At 39.8% G+C, this 16,839-nt stretch overlaps 1 protein-coding gene and 1 pseudogene across 2 annotated transcripts in view; one reads left to right on the forward strand and one right to left on the reverse strand.

Annotated features, from left to right (window-relative positions):
* The window catches only part of EGF (epidermal growth factor), an 87,069-nt gene that overhangs the window by 35,854 nt on the left and 34,376 nt on the right, over positions 1-16,839 (forward strand). For both annotated transcript variants that reach the window (XM_068543304.1, XM_068543305.1), the window contains exons 6-11: positions 3,527-3,652; positions 4,739-4,861; positions 7,173-7,295; positions 8,174-8,299; positions 9,400-9,536; positions 12,567-12,715. In XM_068543304.1, coding sequence (XP_068399405.1) covers positions 3,527-3,652; positions 4,739-4,861; positions 7,173-7,295; positions 8,174-8,299; positions 9,400-9,536; positions 12,567-12,715 — 784 coding nt within the window. The remainder of the gene's footprint in view (positions 1-3,526; positions 3,653-4,738; positions 4,862-7,172; positions 7,296-8,173; positions 8,300-9,399; positions 9,537-12,566; positions 12,716-16,839) is intronic.
* On the reverse strand, positions 5,733-6,626 carry LOC137763849 (large ribosomal subunit protein eL30-like; annotated as a pseudogene).

Here is a 16,839-nt window from a genome sequence, read left to right on the forward strand (position 1 = left end):
AGGCTTTGTTGATGAGGTGAGTCTGACACTGAATTTGAGGTAGAGAGAAAGGTGTGATCAGTGGAAAGAAGCAGGTTCGGGAATCCCACGTGTGTTGTTTCAGAACCGCGCCAGGGTAAAATCTATAGTTTGCTTGGCTGTAGCAAAGCTCATGAGAGCTTGTGAATCGGGCAGTTATTGAAGGCGTAGTTGGTGGTGGACATTAAACTCCATGATTAAGGAGCTTTAATTTGATCTCAAAGGTAATTAGGCTCCACTGCTGGGCTCTGGGAGGGGTGTTACCTGAGGTCAGCAGCAGCATTCTGAGTGCTAGCTTCAGCCTAATTTGAAGCTAAAGAACAGCAGAAGATTAAGGAGATTAAACAAAATACAGTCCTCAATCCTCTATGTTTTGCCTCTTCCTGAAATGACCTTTTAAGTGTTTAGTGTCTGAATTCGGGTCACATCATCAGCACAGCCATTCAGAGACGAATAGTGATTGCTTTCCTGCCTATGTTCATCATTGAATAGTAATGTATATTGTTAATAAGTATCATTAAAACCATCATCAGTATGGTATAGTGGAAAGAATACTGACCATCTATTTGAGTTCTAACTCTGAGGTTGACTGGAAATTCAAGGAGAAACCAGATAAAGGAGTTAAGTTGCGGGTTTCATGATCACAGGTTTTTGTGCATGTGTTCCAGATGTTTGTAGCACCCCTGTGTTGTAAAGGGCACCAGGTTAGGTGCTATTGGGACTATAAATGTGAATGGGATACATGTTTTATCCTCAGAAGCTTACTGATTAATGAAAAAGATATATACATATATATATATAATTGTGATGATGTTGATGATTATAATAAGAACACACAGAAGAACAGGAAGAGATAGTAGAAAAGTACAAAAAAAAAAGATAAATAACATTGGATCTAGATGAAGAACAGAGCAATTTCCTGTACCCTAGACACTAATTGTTTTCTCCGTAAGTCAGTTTGAATCTCCATTAACATATCAAAAGCAAGTATTAAGGTTTGAGAATCTTTAGAGGTATAAATTTAGAGGAATTTACAACAAACATATGATTCTGTATAGAACCCTAATTTTTTTTTAAGTGAGGGATCTCAGAGAATATCTACTTCGACACTTTTATTTCATGGAAACTGAAGTCAAAGGGATAAAGTGATTTTATGTAAAAGGCAGGACGAAGACAGAACTCAGTTTTCCCAATTCTTAATGCAGTGGTCGTCTATCATACTGGGTTTGGAAAGATTTTTATAGGGGATATTTACAGGAAGCATAATCTCTCAATTTTTGGTTACCTCAAGAAAGTAGTAGCACTTTGGTGCTATTGAAAGGCTATTAAAAGGTGCTATTAATCAGGCTTTTCTGGATTTTTGTTGTTGTTCATTTGTAAACATTATAAAAAATACAGTTAAAACAATCACATGCTCTTTTTTAGAAATTTGAATTAGGTACATTTTGTCTACAGTACATTTGTGAGCTTCAGACTTTAGTCATTTACTTTAAAAATTGGGGTCATTTTGGTTTTAATTTTCTTAATTAAAATTTTGATATGTGAAGCGTGTAGGAACATGAAAAACAATGTTACTAAACATGCGTAATTGGCATAAAAACCGTGGACAAGAAACAAAATTTTTGGAATCAATATCCAAAAACTATTCAGTGTAGGGCTTCCCTGGTGGTAGGGTGGATAGGAATCTTCCTGCCAATGCAGGGGATACGGGTTCGTTCCCTGGTCCGGGAAGATCCCACATGCCACGGAGCAGCTAGGCCAGTGCGCCACAACTACTGAGCCTGCGCTCTGGAGCCCACGAGCCACAACTACTGAAGCCTGTGCCCCTAGAACCCGTGCTCCGCAACGGGAGGAGCCGCCACAGTGAGGGGCCCGCGCACCGCAAGGAAGAGTAACCCCCGCTCACCGCAACTAGAGAGAGCCCAAGCGCTGCGACGAAGACCCAACGCAGCCAAAAATAAATAAATTTTTAAAAAAAGTTTTTTAATTATAAAAAAACTATCCAGTGTAAATCTTAACTGACTTAGTTGACAATATTGCAACAGTATTAAATAATTGTGCATGTAATTCTATCAAGAGATCTGAATAAACAAGTTTAAAATAACTAAAGAAATAACATAGATTAGCTAAAAGGAGGCGTACATAACTGAGGTGAAAGTGGGATATTCCATTAGTACTTTAGGCCAGTGTTTCTCAAAGTGTGGTGTAAAGACTCCAGCGTCAGAATCATTCCAGATTCCTTTCCCTTGATGTATCAAATCAGAATCTCTAGAGGGTGACATGCCCTCCAGCTGGTCTCAAAGTACATTAGAAACATTTTCAAGGGGGCAAGAATATGTTTCTAATGTGCGATGCTTTGTTGGTCAAGAAAAGTGTTTAGTAACTTGAAGTAGAAGGAAAGGGGTAGAGTCAGCGTGAGGAGCCGCCTTTCTAAGTAGGCAGAGACCAGAGAAACAAACCTACATGGAGGACCGTCTCAGCCTCTTGCAGTACTGTGCTCAGGCTCTCGCTGGCTTGTTTCTTGTGTCTTTCACAGCAAGGCTGTGTTTTTAGTGGGCTCCTCCCCTTACTCACAGGCTCTCACTGATCTCAGCTATGCCAGGTCTCCTGGTGCCTGACCCCAGTCCTCTTCCCCTGCCGTCACCTATTGCCAGAGCTCTGGCCTCCATAACTACATGCACCTTGAGAGCTGCCCTCAAATTCAAGCTTACCTCTGTATTTCCCAGAGCATTTCACAAAGTCATTATTAAAATTGGCAAAAAAATGAGAAGGAACAAAATTCGAACAGGGATATATGTGTTACTAGTTTAGTCCTTGACTCTGGCTTTGAAAACCAAAGGTACCAAGTTGGCCATTTGTTGTTCAATGTATTTGGCTAATTTAATCCAAGCACCTACCTTACTGAGCAGATTTTACTACTCGCCCTGGGCTATTTTGTCAAACATGGAATGCTGGCAGCAATAAACTCAGAAACTTGGGGATAAGACATATGGCAGTGGTATATACTGTCTGAAAGAAGTTGTTCTTTACATAATGATCCTAAAAACAGATAAATATATAGATCTGACCTATAAATATCATACTTAAGAAGAGATGTTCTTCGTTTTGCAGCCTTTTTTGCTTCTTAAACAGATATTTCATTTTCAGCATTTCTGTTTATTGCCTTATTTATTTTTTAAATAAATAAATACTTTTGATAAAAGCAGGTCAAAAAGAAAAAGCTATTAAGTTGTGCTTAGTGTTCGTAACCCAAGGAATGACATCTCCATGTAATTAGTATGTCCTGTCCCGAGAGCTACTGTAGGAGAGATACAACTAGAGAAATAAATGGGCTTCAGAATGCTGAGTAATCTGGGCTAATGTTCGACCCTAGAGCAGTGCCACCTCCGTGAGACAACATCCCTGCTGATGTCATGGGAAGATTAGAGTTCTTAGGAGCCATGAGGGGATCATGCATTGCCCCTGTCAAAACACACCTCCGCTCCAAATTAACCGCCTTCTCTTTTAGATCAGAAACTCTGCAAACTGAGGAAAGGTAACTGCAGAAGCAGCACGTGTGGGCAAGGGCCTAAGTCCCATATGTGCATGTGTGCAGAGGGATACGCTTTAAGCCAAGATGGAAAGAACTGTGAAGGTAATGTGTGGTGAGCAAGCACAGCCCACCTGGGCCAGTGGCTGGTCTTCAGTGGGCAATCCAGAACCTCCATGTGAAACCAATTTCAAGTTTCCTCCTTTTTTCCCCCAGAAAAGCAATTTTATTTTTTCCCCAATTTTAAAGCCCTTGTAACACTTTCAGGTCTCCTTTATATCTTGTGTTCCCAGATCAGATACTTTCAGAGGCTACTCAGGGATTGATATAAGGCAGGGATTCTCTGAGTGGACTCTACGGAGCTCTGTGGGTTTGACGGTGTGCAAAATGTCAGTATTGTCAAGTTTTTTAGGGGAGTAGTTCCGTAGCTCTCATGAGATCCTCAAAGGGTATGTGACTCCCACATCTCATCACATAACTGTTTGGTAGGAATCCTGAGAAACGGCACCTTGCCTGGTTATCTGGGGCTCGTCCTATTGTGAGACTCCAGGCCCGATGTAATTAACCCAAGGAGAAATGCCATGTCCTTTCTCCTGGGACATCCAGTGAGTTACCGATGAAAAGAATCCAATGGCTGCAACATACATTCAGTGGAATTAGTTGGGTTGAGACTTCAGGTCAACCTGGCATCTGCCTGTTAACTGCAGTCCCCTGCTTACGTGGGACTAGTGGGCGAGAGCCATAGCATAGAACAGTGTTCTGGAAGGCTGGGTTTCAGCCAGAGTAAAGCTGCTAGGGGATGTTCCCACATTCAGGTGAAGGGCTCCTGTCAGCATCGAGAAAGCTGAAGAGCAAAGCAGGGGAGGTCCTGCCCTTGTCAAGAACTTTCTAGGGTCCTTGCCTTAAATGGCTATATCTTTTCAGGGGAAATAGTACTACTTTATCCCAAGAGTAATTTTAATATGAAAATCTGTATTTGAAAGTATAAACTGTGACAGTTTAAACCATGGCTTTCATGATAATTGAACTAATTTCTTTCACTCTTTGTTAGAGTAGCAAAAACAGTCTTGCCATGGTCAGTTACAGCAGATAGAGGTGTGAGATACCCTACTTTTTGCTGACTTATTAGTGATAACTACAATTTATTTTCAAAAATAACCATCTGACTGTTTTACTGTTGTTATGGTGTAGATGTCAACGAGTGTGCCTTTTGGAATCATGGCTGTACTCTTGGGTGTGAGAACATCCCTGGATCCTATTATTGCACATGCCCTGTAGGATTTGTTCTGCTTCCTGGTGGGAAACGGTGTCACCGTAAGTCACAAGTATTTATTGCATTATTTCCTCCATTTTCACTGATGTTTCTAAGGTGGCTATGATCTGGGTTGGTGGTCCTTGATCAATAGTATGCATCAGGAGTGCCTTGGAGTTTTATTTTGGTTTGTTTTTTAAAATGTGAATGACCAGACTCTATCCCAGACCTGTTAAATCAAAACCTCCAACAAGCATGTATTTATATATTTTACTGTTTATTTATCCATATTTTATTATATTTCATTATATATCTCTGAAAGGTAAGCATGTAAAAAACATAATCATGATACACTATTACATCTAAAAAACTAGCTCGAATTCCCTAATATCTAATACCCAGTCAGTTTTCAGGTATAACCACAATACCATTATCATAACTAAAAAAATTAACAATAATTCCCTAATAACATCAAGTATCTAGTCAGTTTTCAAATTATCTTAAAAAGTTTTCAACAGTTGATTTGTTTGACTAGGTATCCAAACAAGCTCTGTGTGTTATACTGATATTAGCTGATACCTCTCTCTCTTATCCTACAGATTCCCTCTCCTCTTTTTTTCCCCTTGCAAGTATTTGCTGAAGAAACTGTTTTTTTCCTGCAGAGTTTCTCACACTCTGGATTTTACTGAACACACTTCTAAGATGTCACTGTCCTTCTCAAACTTGTAGTTAGATCTGCAGGCTTGATCAGATTAGGCTTTGAAATTTTGACAATAATACTTCATTGGTATGCTTATACTTCCATGAGGAGACACATAACATCTGGTTGTTTCTCCCTCTGTCATCCGTTCTAAAGTTCCCCAATGGTCTTTCTTCTTCTTTTTTTAAAAAACAAACTCTGGACAGTTTTCCTGAAGAAAAAATATGCATGATTTACTTTTCACCAGTCCATTCTGGCATTCTTCTAATGCTGTCAGAATCACCTGGGTCAATAATAGCCAGTGTGCATGTTACTGACCCTTTCCAGTCAGTCCTCACAAGGGTCCTCCTGCCCGGCATTGCTAGTGCCAATAGGACAAGACCGAGTTTGGTTCAGAAGCAAAGGAAAGCTTTATTACTGGACCAGAGATTGGAGAGATGTGAGCTCCCCTCCATAGTACCCGCTCCCCTGACAGGCCGTGGGCAGGGCTGCTTTATAGGGTTCTCCACAGCTGGGAGGGGGCGGAGTTCCCACTGGGCACACACAAGCGTGCTGCTCAGGCTCCAGGTCGCAGTGCTGGGCGCAGGGTCTCTGCACATGGCTGTCGCTGCCATGTTGAATCGAGGAGTCGAGCACAGTGCTTCTGCATACGGCCCACCGAGCTGCAGTATCAGGTGCAGCAGTTCTGCGCTGGGAACTCTGATCCCATGTGTTAGGCGCAAGGCCTCTGCACACGGCCCCCTACATGCAACTGAAACGAGACTAAGCCCAAAGAAGAGGTTAGACCTTATCTTATCACCTAGATTCCATCTTATTTTTCCCGAGGACCCCAGTGGGCTTTGCCAGTGACATACATACTCTGGTATTTTCCACATGCTGTGCCCAATTCAATATTATTGCCACCGTAGTGGTGGCCACCAGTTTGGGCCAACATGGTGTAGTACTCTGTTTCAGATTTCCACAAGGCTGGGCGTTTGTTGGTGAGGATGACCAGTTTCTCTTTGCCTTGTCTGAACATTTCCAGAATCTGCTTGTACCTGCAGCACTTACTTTCCACTTTCTATAATGAGTTGGAGCATAGAGTTGATCAGGCCCAGCAACTTTTTTGTCTTCTTTTCGGCCACCATTTTTCTGCCTTAGGGTGGGACTGCCCCCAACCAAGAGCAGCTGCCAAGACTGCTGGGAGCAAGAAAGAGCCCAGTCTTCTTTCAGGGAATGGTTGTAGTGGCCATTAACACTCATTTCCTAGATTCATTATTTCATCAGGGGATTTGAATGATGATATCTAGTTCTAATATTTCTTTTTAATCATTAATTGTAATACCTTTATAAAAAGAATGTTCTCTCATTAACTATTTGGTGACTTCAAGATACAATTCTTACAGTTAAGGCAGTATAAATGATGAATTTTTTTCTCTTTGTTTACTTATATTTAGGATAACTTTGAGGAAACTAGAGTCATTTTCCAAAATTAGAAGTCCTTCTTTAATTTGTTTTAGATTTGAAACTTTTTCTTTATTTTTATATCTCCATTACCACAGCAATTCATAAATGTTCAATCTTTATTTAACTTATTCTTTTCAGGATATCATTTTTTTTGTTAGCAACTGAATTTACCAAATTTCCATAAATCTGATTTAACACTAATCTTGACCTTATTTTTCATTAATTAGAGTTACTTTCCTGCCCAAGCAATGTGTCTGAATGCAGTCATGATTGTGTTCTGACATCAGATGGTCCCATATGTTTCTGTCCTGAAGGCTCAGTGCTTGAGACAGATGGGAAAACCTGTAGTGGTAAGTTTATTTACCTATCGTTTGTTTGAAAACATTCATTTTCTAACTGACACCTAAAAATCCATCTGCTGACAAAGGAGAATAAGTTTTCCAACATTACACATTGAAAGATATTTACATAATGGATTAACATATTGATTTAAATAAGATTTTTGTGTTTTGTTTTTAGATAGCATAGTGTAGTGGTTATGAGCAAGAGCTTTGAAGCTAGACAGCCCTGAGATAGCATTACCAGTTACTAGCAGTGTTGTTTTGGACTAGTTACTTGCCCTCTTTTGGTCTCAGTTTCCTCATCTGTAGAGGTTAATGATACCTGCCTCCAGGATTTGTGACCAGCATTAAACAAGATGGTGGATGTGGAGTGCTTAGCCTGTTCCTTGCACCTATGAATACCTCCCTACTTTTATCTTCATAGAGACTTAAGCATATAGAGTGAAGGCTATAACTCAAAATTAGCAAAGAGTTATGTGTGACATTTTTTTAAATAAAAAGAGCAAAAGAAGTCAGACCAAAAATGTGAGAGAGAAAAAAATATATTAATCACTAGGAAGAATTAGACCAGCTGCCAAACTCATCAAAATGCATTTTTTATTCCAGCCAGCTGCCAGTGTGCTTGTTCACAAATTCAGTGATAGAACAAGAAGACAAGGGTCATTGGGATGTGAAGGATTAACACTAAAGATGTCTGGTTATAGGGAAGTAGAGTATGGTGACATTTTCCTCCTAATCTCTGAAAAATAAGCTTGATTGTGACAGTATGAATGATTGTGGAAATGGTTTTAAAAAGCAACGTATATTTGGTTCATCTTAATATTTTGATGAAAAATTGATATATTTTTAATAATATAGCATCATTACCAAGGAATTATTTTTTGTAGGTTGTTCATCTCCCGATAATGGTGGATGTAGCCAGCTCTGCATCCCTCTCAGCCCAGTATCCTGGGAATGTGGCTGCATTCCGGGGTATGACCTACAACTGGACAAAAAGAGCTGTACAGCCTCAGGTTAGTGCTGTGAACATTTGAAAGTGGGTCTCTGCAAAAAAGATTATGTGAAAAACAACATTTTATTTAGAAAGTGTTAAATTGCTTTTGGCTTCTGCATAGAAAGTCTGATTTTTTAAATTTTGGAAATGGAAAACAAATCACATTATAAGTATAAATAACATAAATTAATATTATATAAATAACAATTCTGTGTTTCAGGAACATTTTGAAGTTAATTAGCATTAAGCAAAGATTTACTATAACATCAGGTATGGCATTCCAGTATATGTGAAAGTCATAACCAGAATAGTCTTAAAACAATTTATAGTTAAGGGGCATTTAATAAATATTTGTTGATTGATTTGATTTTTATCTCTCTGGTGAATGTAATAATCGTAATACTTTGACAAGTTCTGTCCTTTTCATGACAAAATTTAATATAAAGTTGTGTGCTTCAACTATTTTTTCATCTTCTAATATTACATCTCATGTCCTTCAACAGCCTTGGAAATCCTAGATTTATGCCAAATTGATTTAATCTCTCCTGGGGTTCATTATGCCTGTAACCTGGGATAACATAATGATGCGCCTACAGAGTTTGCCTTAGACCCCAGTACTCTTAACTTCTCAGGGCCTTAGTTAATATAGCATAATCTGAGCTCTGAAAATTATCAGGGGTCTAGTTATTAACTCACATAATCATACCTCCATTTTAAAAGTGTCCAGACCAGAGAAGGGTATTTTTTGGACATGAATTAATACAATCTGCTAATATTAATGTTTCAATATGTGTGAATCAAGGAGATTACAGAGCATAAGACTTACATCATTTAGTTAAGATGTTTGTTACTTAATACTGTCTCTTTCTATAAGTAATTTGTATTTTAAAAGCAGGCACCTAGACAGGGAGGAAACCAGTGATGAAATTCTGGCCATATGTCACCTCATGGGAAAGGAAGTCTTCTTGCCTCTCTTAACCTACAAAGTACTGGTGGGAAATTAAGAAACAAGTACTGCAGAAATTAAGGAAGAGGGTACAATGAATGGGAAGAGTCAGAAGTGCCTTTTGGGTTCCAAGGCATATTTTAAATGCAACCACATTTAAATTTGGTTATTAGGACCACCACCGTTTTTGCTGTTTGCCAATTCTCAAGATATTCGACACGTGCATTTTGATGGAACAGATTATGGAATCCTGCTCAGCCAGCAAATAGGAATGGTTTTTGCCCTAGATCATGACCCTGTGGAAAATAAGGTATGATTTTGCTGCTTGAACAGATGTGGCTGTGCTTTAAGGACAGAGTGGAGGATTTTATCCTAACAGATGACCTGGGTTACTTGAAAATCCTCTGCTAAGCTCAGAACAATTAGGCAAAGAAAAATTTAAATGTAGATATTAAAACATCACTTGAGAAAGTTTTAAGGATGTTTCTGTTATCATAACCTTACCTGGTTCCTTGCTGTGATTCAGCCATTTTATTGGGGATAATTTGAACAGAGTCTGAAGTTTAGTTTCCTCTTTGGAAATGAGAAGAGGAAGCTAGCACAGTGCCATACACACAGGAAGAGCACCATAAATAGGTTTTTATTTATTTGTGTTTTGGGAGAAATAGGAGGTTGAGGTGCAGCATAGGAAGTATGGATTACTAATTTGCATTCAATACATGTCCTTAAGGGAGGAAATTCAGTGACCTCCTAACCATGAAAACCAAGAAACATAAGTTTTACAGCTCATGTGTGAATGGCAGTCTAACACAACGTTATTTATATAATAATTTTACATGAAGTTTTTTTGTATAAACATTAGAATTTCTAAATTATCAACCCAATCAGCTGACTGTTTGGTCTTTAATTTCTTGTTATCTTTATGCTAGGTTAGAATGTGCTTGAAATGATATGTTACAGTGTCTTCTGGAGGTTAATCAGCCAATAATTATGAAGTTACTTAGTTATTAATCTCCCTCCATAATGATTTAGTTATTACTAGATGGTACATTAATTCCTAGAATTTTAAACCTTGTGCTTTTGTTTCTTCCTGATTTGAAGCATTCTGGTAAATGGCCAAAAGAGGCAGAGTGAAGCAAATTGATTCCGTGTTTAATTGGTATGGATTGATAGCCAAATATAACTACTTTTGCAAATAGAAGTTTTGTAATTAAATACTAGCAAACAATTCTTTTTTTTCCTATGAACTGAATCTATTTGACTCCATAGAAGAATTACATTAACAGGAAAAAATTAATAGAATCAGTTCAAGATTCATTTATTACCAAATTAGTTTTTTTCCCACACAGTCAGTAGTTTTTACAACCAGGTGAATAAGGAAACCTAAAATGAACTTTAAGTCATGTGGCTTATTCATGGTTTTTCATTTCTCTGGTCAATGTTCTCATTTTCTTGCTTCTCAAACTGTGGTCCTTAGACCAGTGACATCAACATCACCTGGAGCTTGTTAGAACTGCAGATTCTCAGGCTCCACCACGACCACTGAATCAGAATCTGCATTTTAACAAGATTCCCAGGTGATTCATGTACACATTTGAGTTTGAGAAGCAGAGCACTAGCAGAGTATTTTTTAATATAAGAAGTGCCCATTTTTGTATTATGGAATAGAACCTTTTCTATTTTATCCAGAAAGATGATAATCCTTTATTTAATTACCATTTTATGAATATTCTCATTACTGATGATAGGTTTATGTACATATATGCACTCACAGTTAATATTCCACATATGCTATCATTAAATTGTCAGCTAACCCATAGCAATTTTTTATTCTTGTACCTGTTTGATAGTCTGCATACTAGACTGAAAAAGAACTTTGCATCTTCAAGGTATGTTCTGTTGGACAAAATCTATTAATTAAAATGAAATTATCTACAGTTAGAGATGAAAGGAACTTTAGCAAATACCTAGTCTGACTTTGTCATTTTTATAGCTGAGAAAATTGAGATTAAATGACTTAACCATGTACACTGTTATTGGGAATGTAAATTGGTGCAGCCACTGTGGAAAACAGTATGGAGGGTTCTCAATAAACTCAAAATAAACCCAGCAATATAACCCAGCAGTTCCACTCCTGGGTATATATCAGAAAAAAACAAAAACACTAATTCAAAAAGATACATGCACCCCAATGTTCATAGCAGAATTATCTACAATTTCCAAGATATGGAAGCAACCTAAGTATCCATCAGCAGATGAATGGATAAAGAAGATGTGGTACCTACACACACACACACACACACACACACACACACACACACACACACACACACACACACACAATGGAATACTACTCAGCCATAAAAAGAGTGAAATTTTGCCATTTGAAGCAGCATGGATGGACTTGGAGGGTATTATACTCAGTGAAATAAGCCAGACAGAGGAAGACGAATACTGTATGTTATCACTTATATGTGTAATCCAAAAAATACAACAAACTAGTGAATATAAAAAGAAAGAAGCAGACTCACAGATATAGAGAACAAACTAGTAGTTACCAGTAGGGAGAAGGAAGTGGGGAGGGGCAATATAGGGGGAGGGGATTAAGAGGTACAAACTATTATGTAAAAAATAAGATACAAGGATATATTGTACAACACAGGGAATATAGTCAGTATTTTATAATAACTATAAATGGAACACAAACTTTAAAAATTGTGAATCACTATATTATATACCTATAACTTATATAATATTGTATATCAACTACACTTTAATTTAAAAATAAATAAATAAATAAAATGATTTAACCAAGGCAGTCAAACAAATAAGTGTCAAAACTGGGAGAGGAAGCTGTGTCTCCTGACTTGCAGCGAAGTGGAATCCTGTGGATCAAGCAGTAGAAGTTAAAGCTCAGCTTGCAGCCCCCATTAAACTGCTCGTCTTTGTTCCCTTTCAGGCTGTAGAAGCCGTTAGAGTTCAAGTATGATGGCTTTGTTATTGACCAATGATCAAAGATAAGCACATTACCCATAGCAATAGAAATATGTGCCAGGCACAAGGCTAAGAACTTATATATATAAAACTAATGCGCTTCATAGTATTATCCCCATTTTACCAATGAGGAAACTGAGCCTCTGAGACACTGATAAACTTGCTTAAGTTTACACATATCTGGGAAGCAACTGAGGTGGAGTTCAGTTCCAGGTGTGTCTATCTCCAAAGCCCAGCTCTTAACTATTGTACTGTATAATATAAAGATTTACTAACCTCATTTGTATATATTCCGCATTAAGTTTTTAAACAAATCAAACTGAAATGCCTGTGTTCTCTTTTGTAGATATACTTTGCCCATACAGCCCTAAAGTGGATAGAGAGAGCAAATATGGATGGTTCCCAGCGAGAGAGGCTTATTGAGGAAGAAATAGGTGTGCCAGAAGGTCTTGCTGTCGACTGGATTGGCCGTAAATTCTATTGGACAGACAGAGGGTAGGTTTCCTCTTTCAGTTTTAAGCCACATGGGAGGGGAGTGATTGGATAGGTAATACAGCTGGCCTCACCCTCCACTTTGAACGCAGGAAAATATTGCTGGGCACCTGACTGGGATCGGAGGAAAGATGCCCCCAGTGCTGTCCACAGTCCCTCCACCCCCTCCCCACCACCAAACAGGACATTCCTCCTTTTAATCGAGACTGTATCTTTCATCACAGACTGTATCCATGGGCAAATTTTGAGGACCAAGAAAGCAGCATGTGTTTTTGCATTTCAGGCTATTGGTTGTAATCAGGGAAACACAAAACCTGTCTGGATATAATCAACAAGCATTCTTGGAGCGTCTGCTATGGATCAGGCTCTCTCCCAGGTAGCATGGGAGACACACAGGAGCGTGAGGAGCGCTCCATGTTTCCAGTCACCTTACACTTTAGCCAGGGAGATAAGACACATGTACACAGGGAAAACTAATACCAATGCTTGGCCTAAATCTCAGTACAAGAAATATCATAAGGTCATGCATAAATAATTGCCAAATGAAGGATGGATGCTCCCAGAGGGGGCTCTGGAAGGGGCTTCAGGGATCAACTTCCCCTTCATTTTACAGGTGGGGAAACGAAGGCTCAGAAAGGCTAAGTGATTCATTCAAGGTTGCACAACATTTAAGTGACAAGTCTTGCTAGAACCCACATGTTGGCTCTCAGTTAAGTGAGCACGAAGAGCTTCACGCTGAAGTTGTGAGCAAAGTCCTCATGAGGTGGGAGAGATGGTCTGTTTCCCTCTGATGGGCAACAACAGGACCAGAGAGAAGTTGTGGTGTGTCTGTCCTCTGGGCACACTGCTCTTGGGGCTGCAGGAAGCACTGCTGCACTTGGTGTGTATGTGTGTGTGTGTGTGTGCGCGTGTGTGGCCTTGTGAGCCCCAGGAATGGGGTAGGAGAAGGGGGAAGAAGGAAGCGGCTGCATCCCTTGTGTGTGCTAATGAGAGCCCACTTCCTGCTTCTGAGCAAGAAGGAGCCAGCCACGGAGTACCTCCCAGAAGACGGTTAGAGATTCCATGCTCTGAGATACTTTCTTAGAGTGACTTAAAGCTATGGAGTGACCTGGTGGCCGACCCAAACCTCTGGCACCTCTGCAACCTTGTTAAAGTAAAAGAAGAGAGAATTAATTAGGGTTTCACCTCTGAAATCAGTGGTCCCAACATAGAGGAAGAAGTCCCAGGGAGGGGGTTTATATGCTTGAGGGTAGGCTTTCTATGTCCCAGAAAATCTCTTTTGGTCTGGATAACCCATGGGAAACAAACAGGATTTTAAAAATGAGCCAGATGCATGATGTGGTGCCCAGTTACCAATAATATGGCATTTCTATAACCAGAGTGAGTATATTTTAAATAATTCATTCATTCATTTGTTCATTCATTTAACCATACCTTCATTCCATTCCTTTATCCTTTGGGTATTTATTCATTTATTGAATAACTGAAATGCACCAGATACTGCACTAAGAGCTTTATATCCATATTGACTCCCCAAAAGGTAAGTCTTCTTATCCCCAATTTAAAGATTAAAAAATTGAGAATCAAAGAGGTAAAATAACTTTCCTAAGGTCAAGCAGCCAGCAAGTACTGGATCTGGAATTTGAACTCAACGATGACCATTTCCAAAGCTTATGTTTTTAATAATCATAGTACATACTGCCCTCTACAACCAGGGTCAGTTAAATGTCCTCGATCCAGAGTCACATAACAAATGAAAGTCAACTTCAGTTATAACAATGCTAAAAATCTTAATAATGGCCTTCTCTGTTTTGAACCTACTTAAAAGGACATTTAAAATATTAGCTGCGCATAATAACAGAGCTTGTACACGGCTGTTCTAGGAAACGTTGATTAAGATAGCAGGTGTCTGCCACTTTTGACCCCTCTAAGGATGCTGGGTCTCCTCATACTTCCCACATTTGCACGGCACCTCTAATTTTACGTGTTTGATTAATAGCACCATAGTACCTACTGCTGAGGCAATGCCTTCAGAAGATAGACAGGCACCACCGTATCCTGGAGGACCAGACCTCAAATTCTCTAGTTCATTGACTTGAGTAATAACAAGCCCTTCTCATGCCCTCGGCAGCTGCTAAGAGAAAACCTTTAATTTGTCTGGAAATTAGAGGTTTATAGTTTGAAAACCTTAATATTAGCTAGAAATTGGATTTAACTAACTGGGATTCCAAGCTTGTGATATTAGATTATATAGTAACTCTTAACCAAGTAAAAGAACCAGAATGGATGCTTACAGTTTACATTGGCTTAGGAAAAGACAGATTCAAATTAACATCTAACTGTAGGAAGGAAGCAGATTGATAATTCTACTGGCAGTGCTATTATTTAGTATTAAGGAATCCTGACTCCCAAAGTCAAATGCCTAGTTAAAAGAATCAAGAGGGAAACAATATATCTGTTTGCTCATCTTTCTGAGGTAACAAAAACTACCATGAGGTAAAAAAATCACTCCTCTAGGGTTCTGGATGGACAACTCTTGCCCTGGAAATAGGGTGGGTTTAGAGGATCCCAGTGGTGGCACTGAGACCCATCAGATAACAAATATGAAGAGAAAGATACTCCACTAGATTAAGGGTTATGCTTGAACTCACGTGAACCCAAATGTCCGCCCTTGTCTTTGCTGTCTCATGACCAACACTGGAGTTCAAGATGTGCTTTGTGGCTGAATCAGATAAAAGTGTGTTATTGGGTGACCCGCCTTGGGGAGCTTTGAGAGTAAATTCCAGCAATCCTGTCCGAGACAGCTCCAGAGTCAGGAGCTCATGTCGATCTCAATTCTCGTCACCTTACTCCTGCTCAGAACAGTAAGAATTTAGAGATGATGTAACAATGAAATCAGAACTGACAGTTTTATTTCCCCTGGTCACAAGCAAGTGGCTTCAGAATTCCTTCCGTCAAGGGAACAAGCACAGTGACAGTTGTGACGGAGTGAATTTGACACATGGAGTTCAAAAATACCTTCCACTTCATCTGGGAATAAAATTATCTTTTAAAAGTGGCGCTGGGGTATAAATGATTTCAAATTATCCACTGCCCTGAGTTGGTAGTTTGCAAAGTGGATTTGACCCAGCCCAGGCCCTGAGCCAATTTTACCTTTATCTCCCTCCTGCATATGGCCCATGAGGAAGAATAGATCAAGCCCCGGCCCCCGTCTAGAAAGGGCACTTGAACAAGCCACCTGCAGAAGGTCTCCTGAGTGTTTTGTAGCACAGGGAGGAGGGACTGGGCTTGCCCTGTGTTTCTGGGCAGGCCTGTTGCACACATTGCCTGCAAGAACGAGGAGTAGGCCTTTCCAAATGTTTATCGAATGGATTAAAGATAGTTGTACTTTCTAGTTTGCAGTAGGGAGATGGGGCGAGCAGGTGGCACGGGGTGGGGAAGGGAGGTTCTTTTTCATCTCCTCTGTTGTGGTCCTGCCTGCTCAGGGAACCTGCTGGGGCTCACCGTGCACTCCAGCCAGCCACCTGCACCGACTCTGCCAGTCGCGTTTGGTACAGGCTCTGTATTACGGTTCCCTCTCCCTCTCTTCCCTCCTCTCCTGCCCATCCTCCTCCCTCTCCCTCTCCCCTCCCTTCGGTCTCCCTCACCTTTGCTCTCCAGCTGATCTCTAACTCTTTAAGGACAGAGCCGGGTTTTGTTTACTACTGTATCTCCAGTGCTTAGGTCAATCCCTGACACACACTAAGTGCTGAGGAGGTGTCTATTTGATAATAAAGATTTGTTTGACAAATAAATGGAAAAATTAGAAAGCAAGAATTTTCTCCCCTGCCAGATTCCAAAGAGTTATTATTATTTTTTAATGTAAAGAGTAGCAAAGAGTATTTCAGTACTCCCATTTGTCTTAGAATCAGATGGAAGAAAATTAAAGTCAGTGTAAGTCTGCTCCTGCTGTCCTCGTGTTGGTTGTCTCTGTGGCCCTTCGAGGTCTACTCTCCTTCCTCCCTGTGATCTGTGAACACCAGGCTGAGGCTTTTATTGGTTCCTCCAGGAGCTGGGAGGTTGTGAAGAGAAAGGGATGGTGGCATTTGCACTTCCTGGCTTTATCCCTGCCAGGCCACTGACACAGA

The sequence above is a fragment of the Eschrichtius robustus genome, chromosome 4 (assembly GCF_028021215.1).
Source record: "Eschrichtius robustus isolate mEscRob2 chromosome 4, mEscRob2.pri, whole genome shotgun sequence".
Classification (NCBI taxonomy): domain Eukaryota; kingdom Metazoa; phylum Chordata; class Mammalia; order Artiodactyla; family Eschrichtiidae; genus Eschrichtius; species Eschrichtius robustus.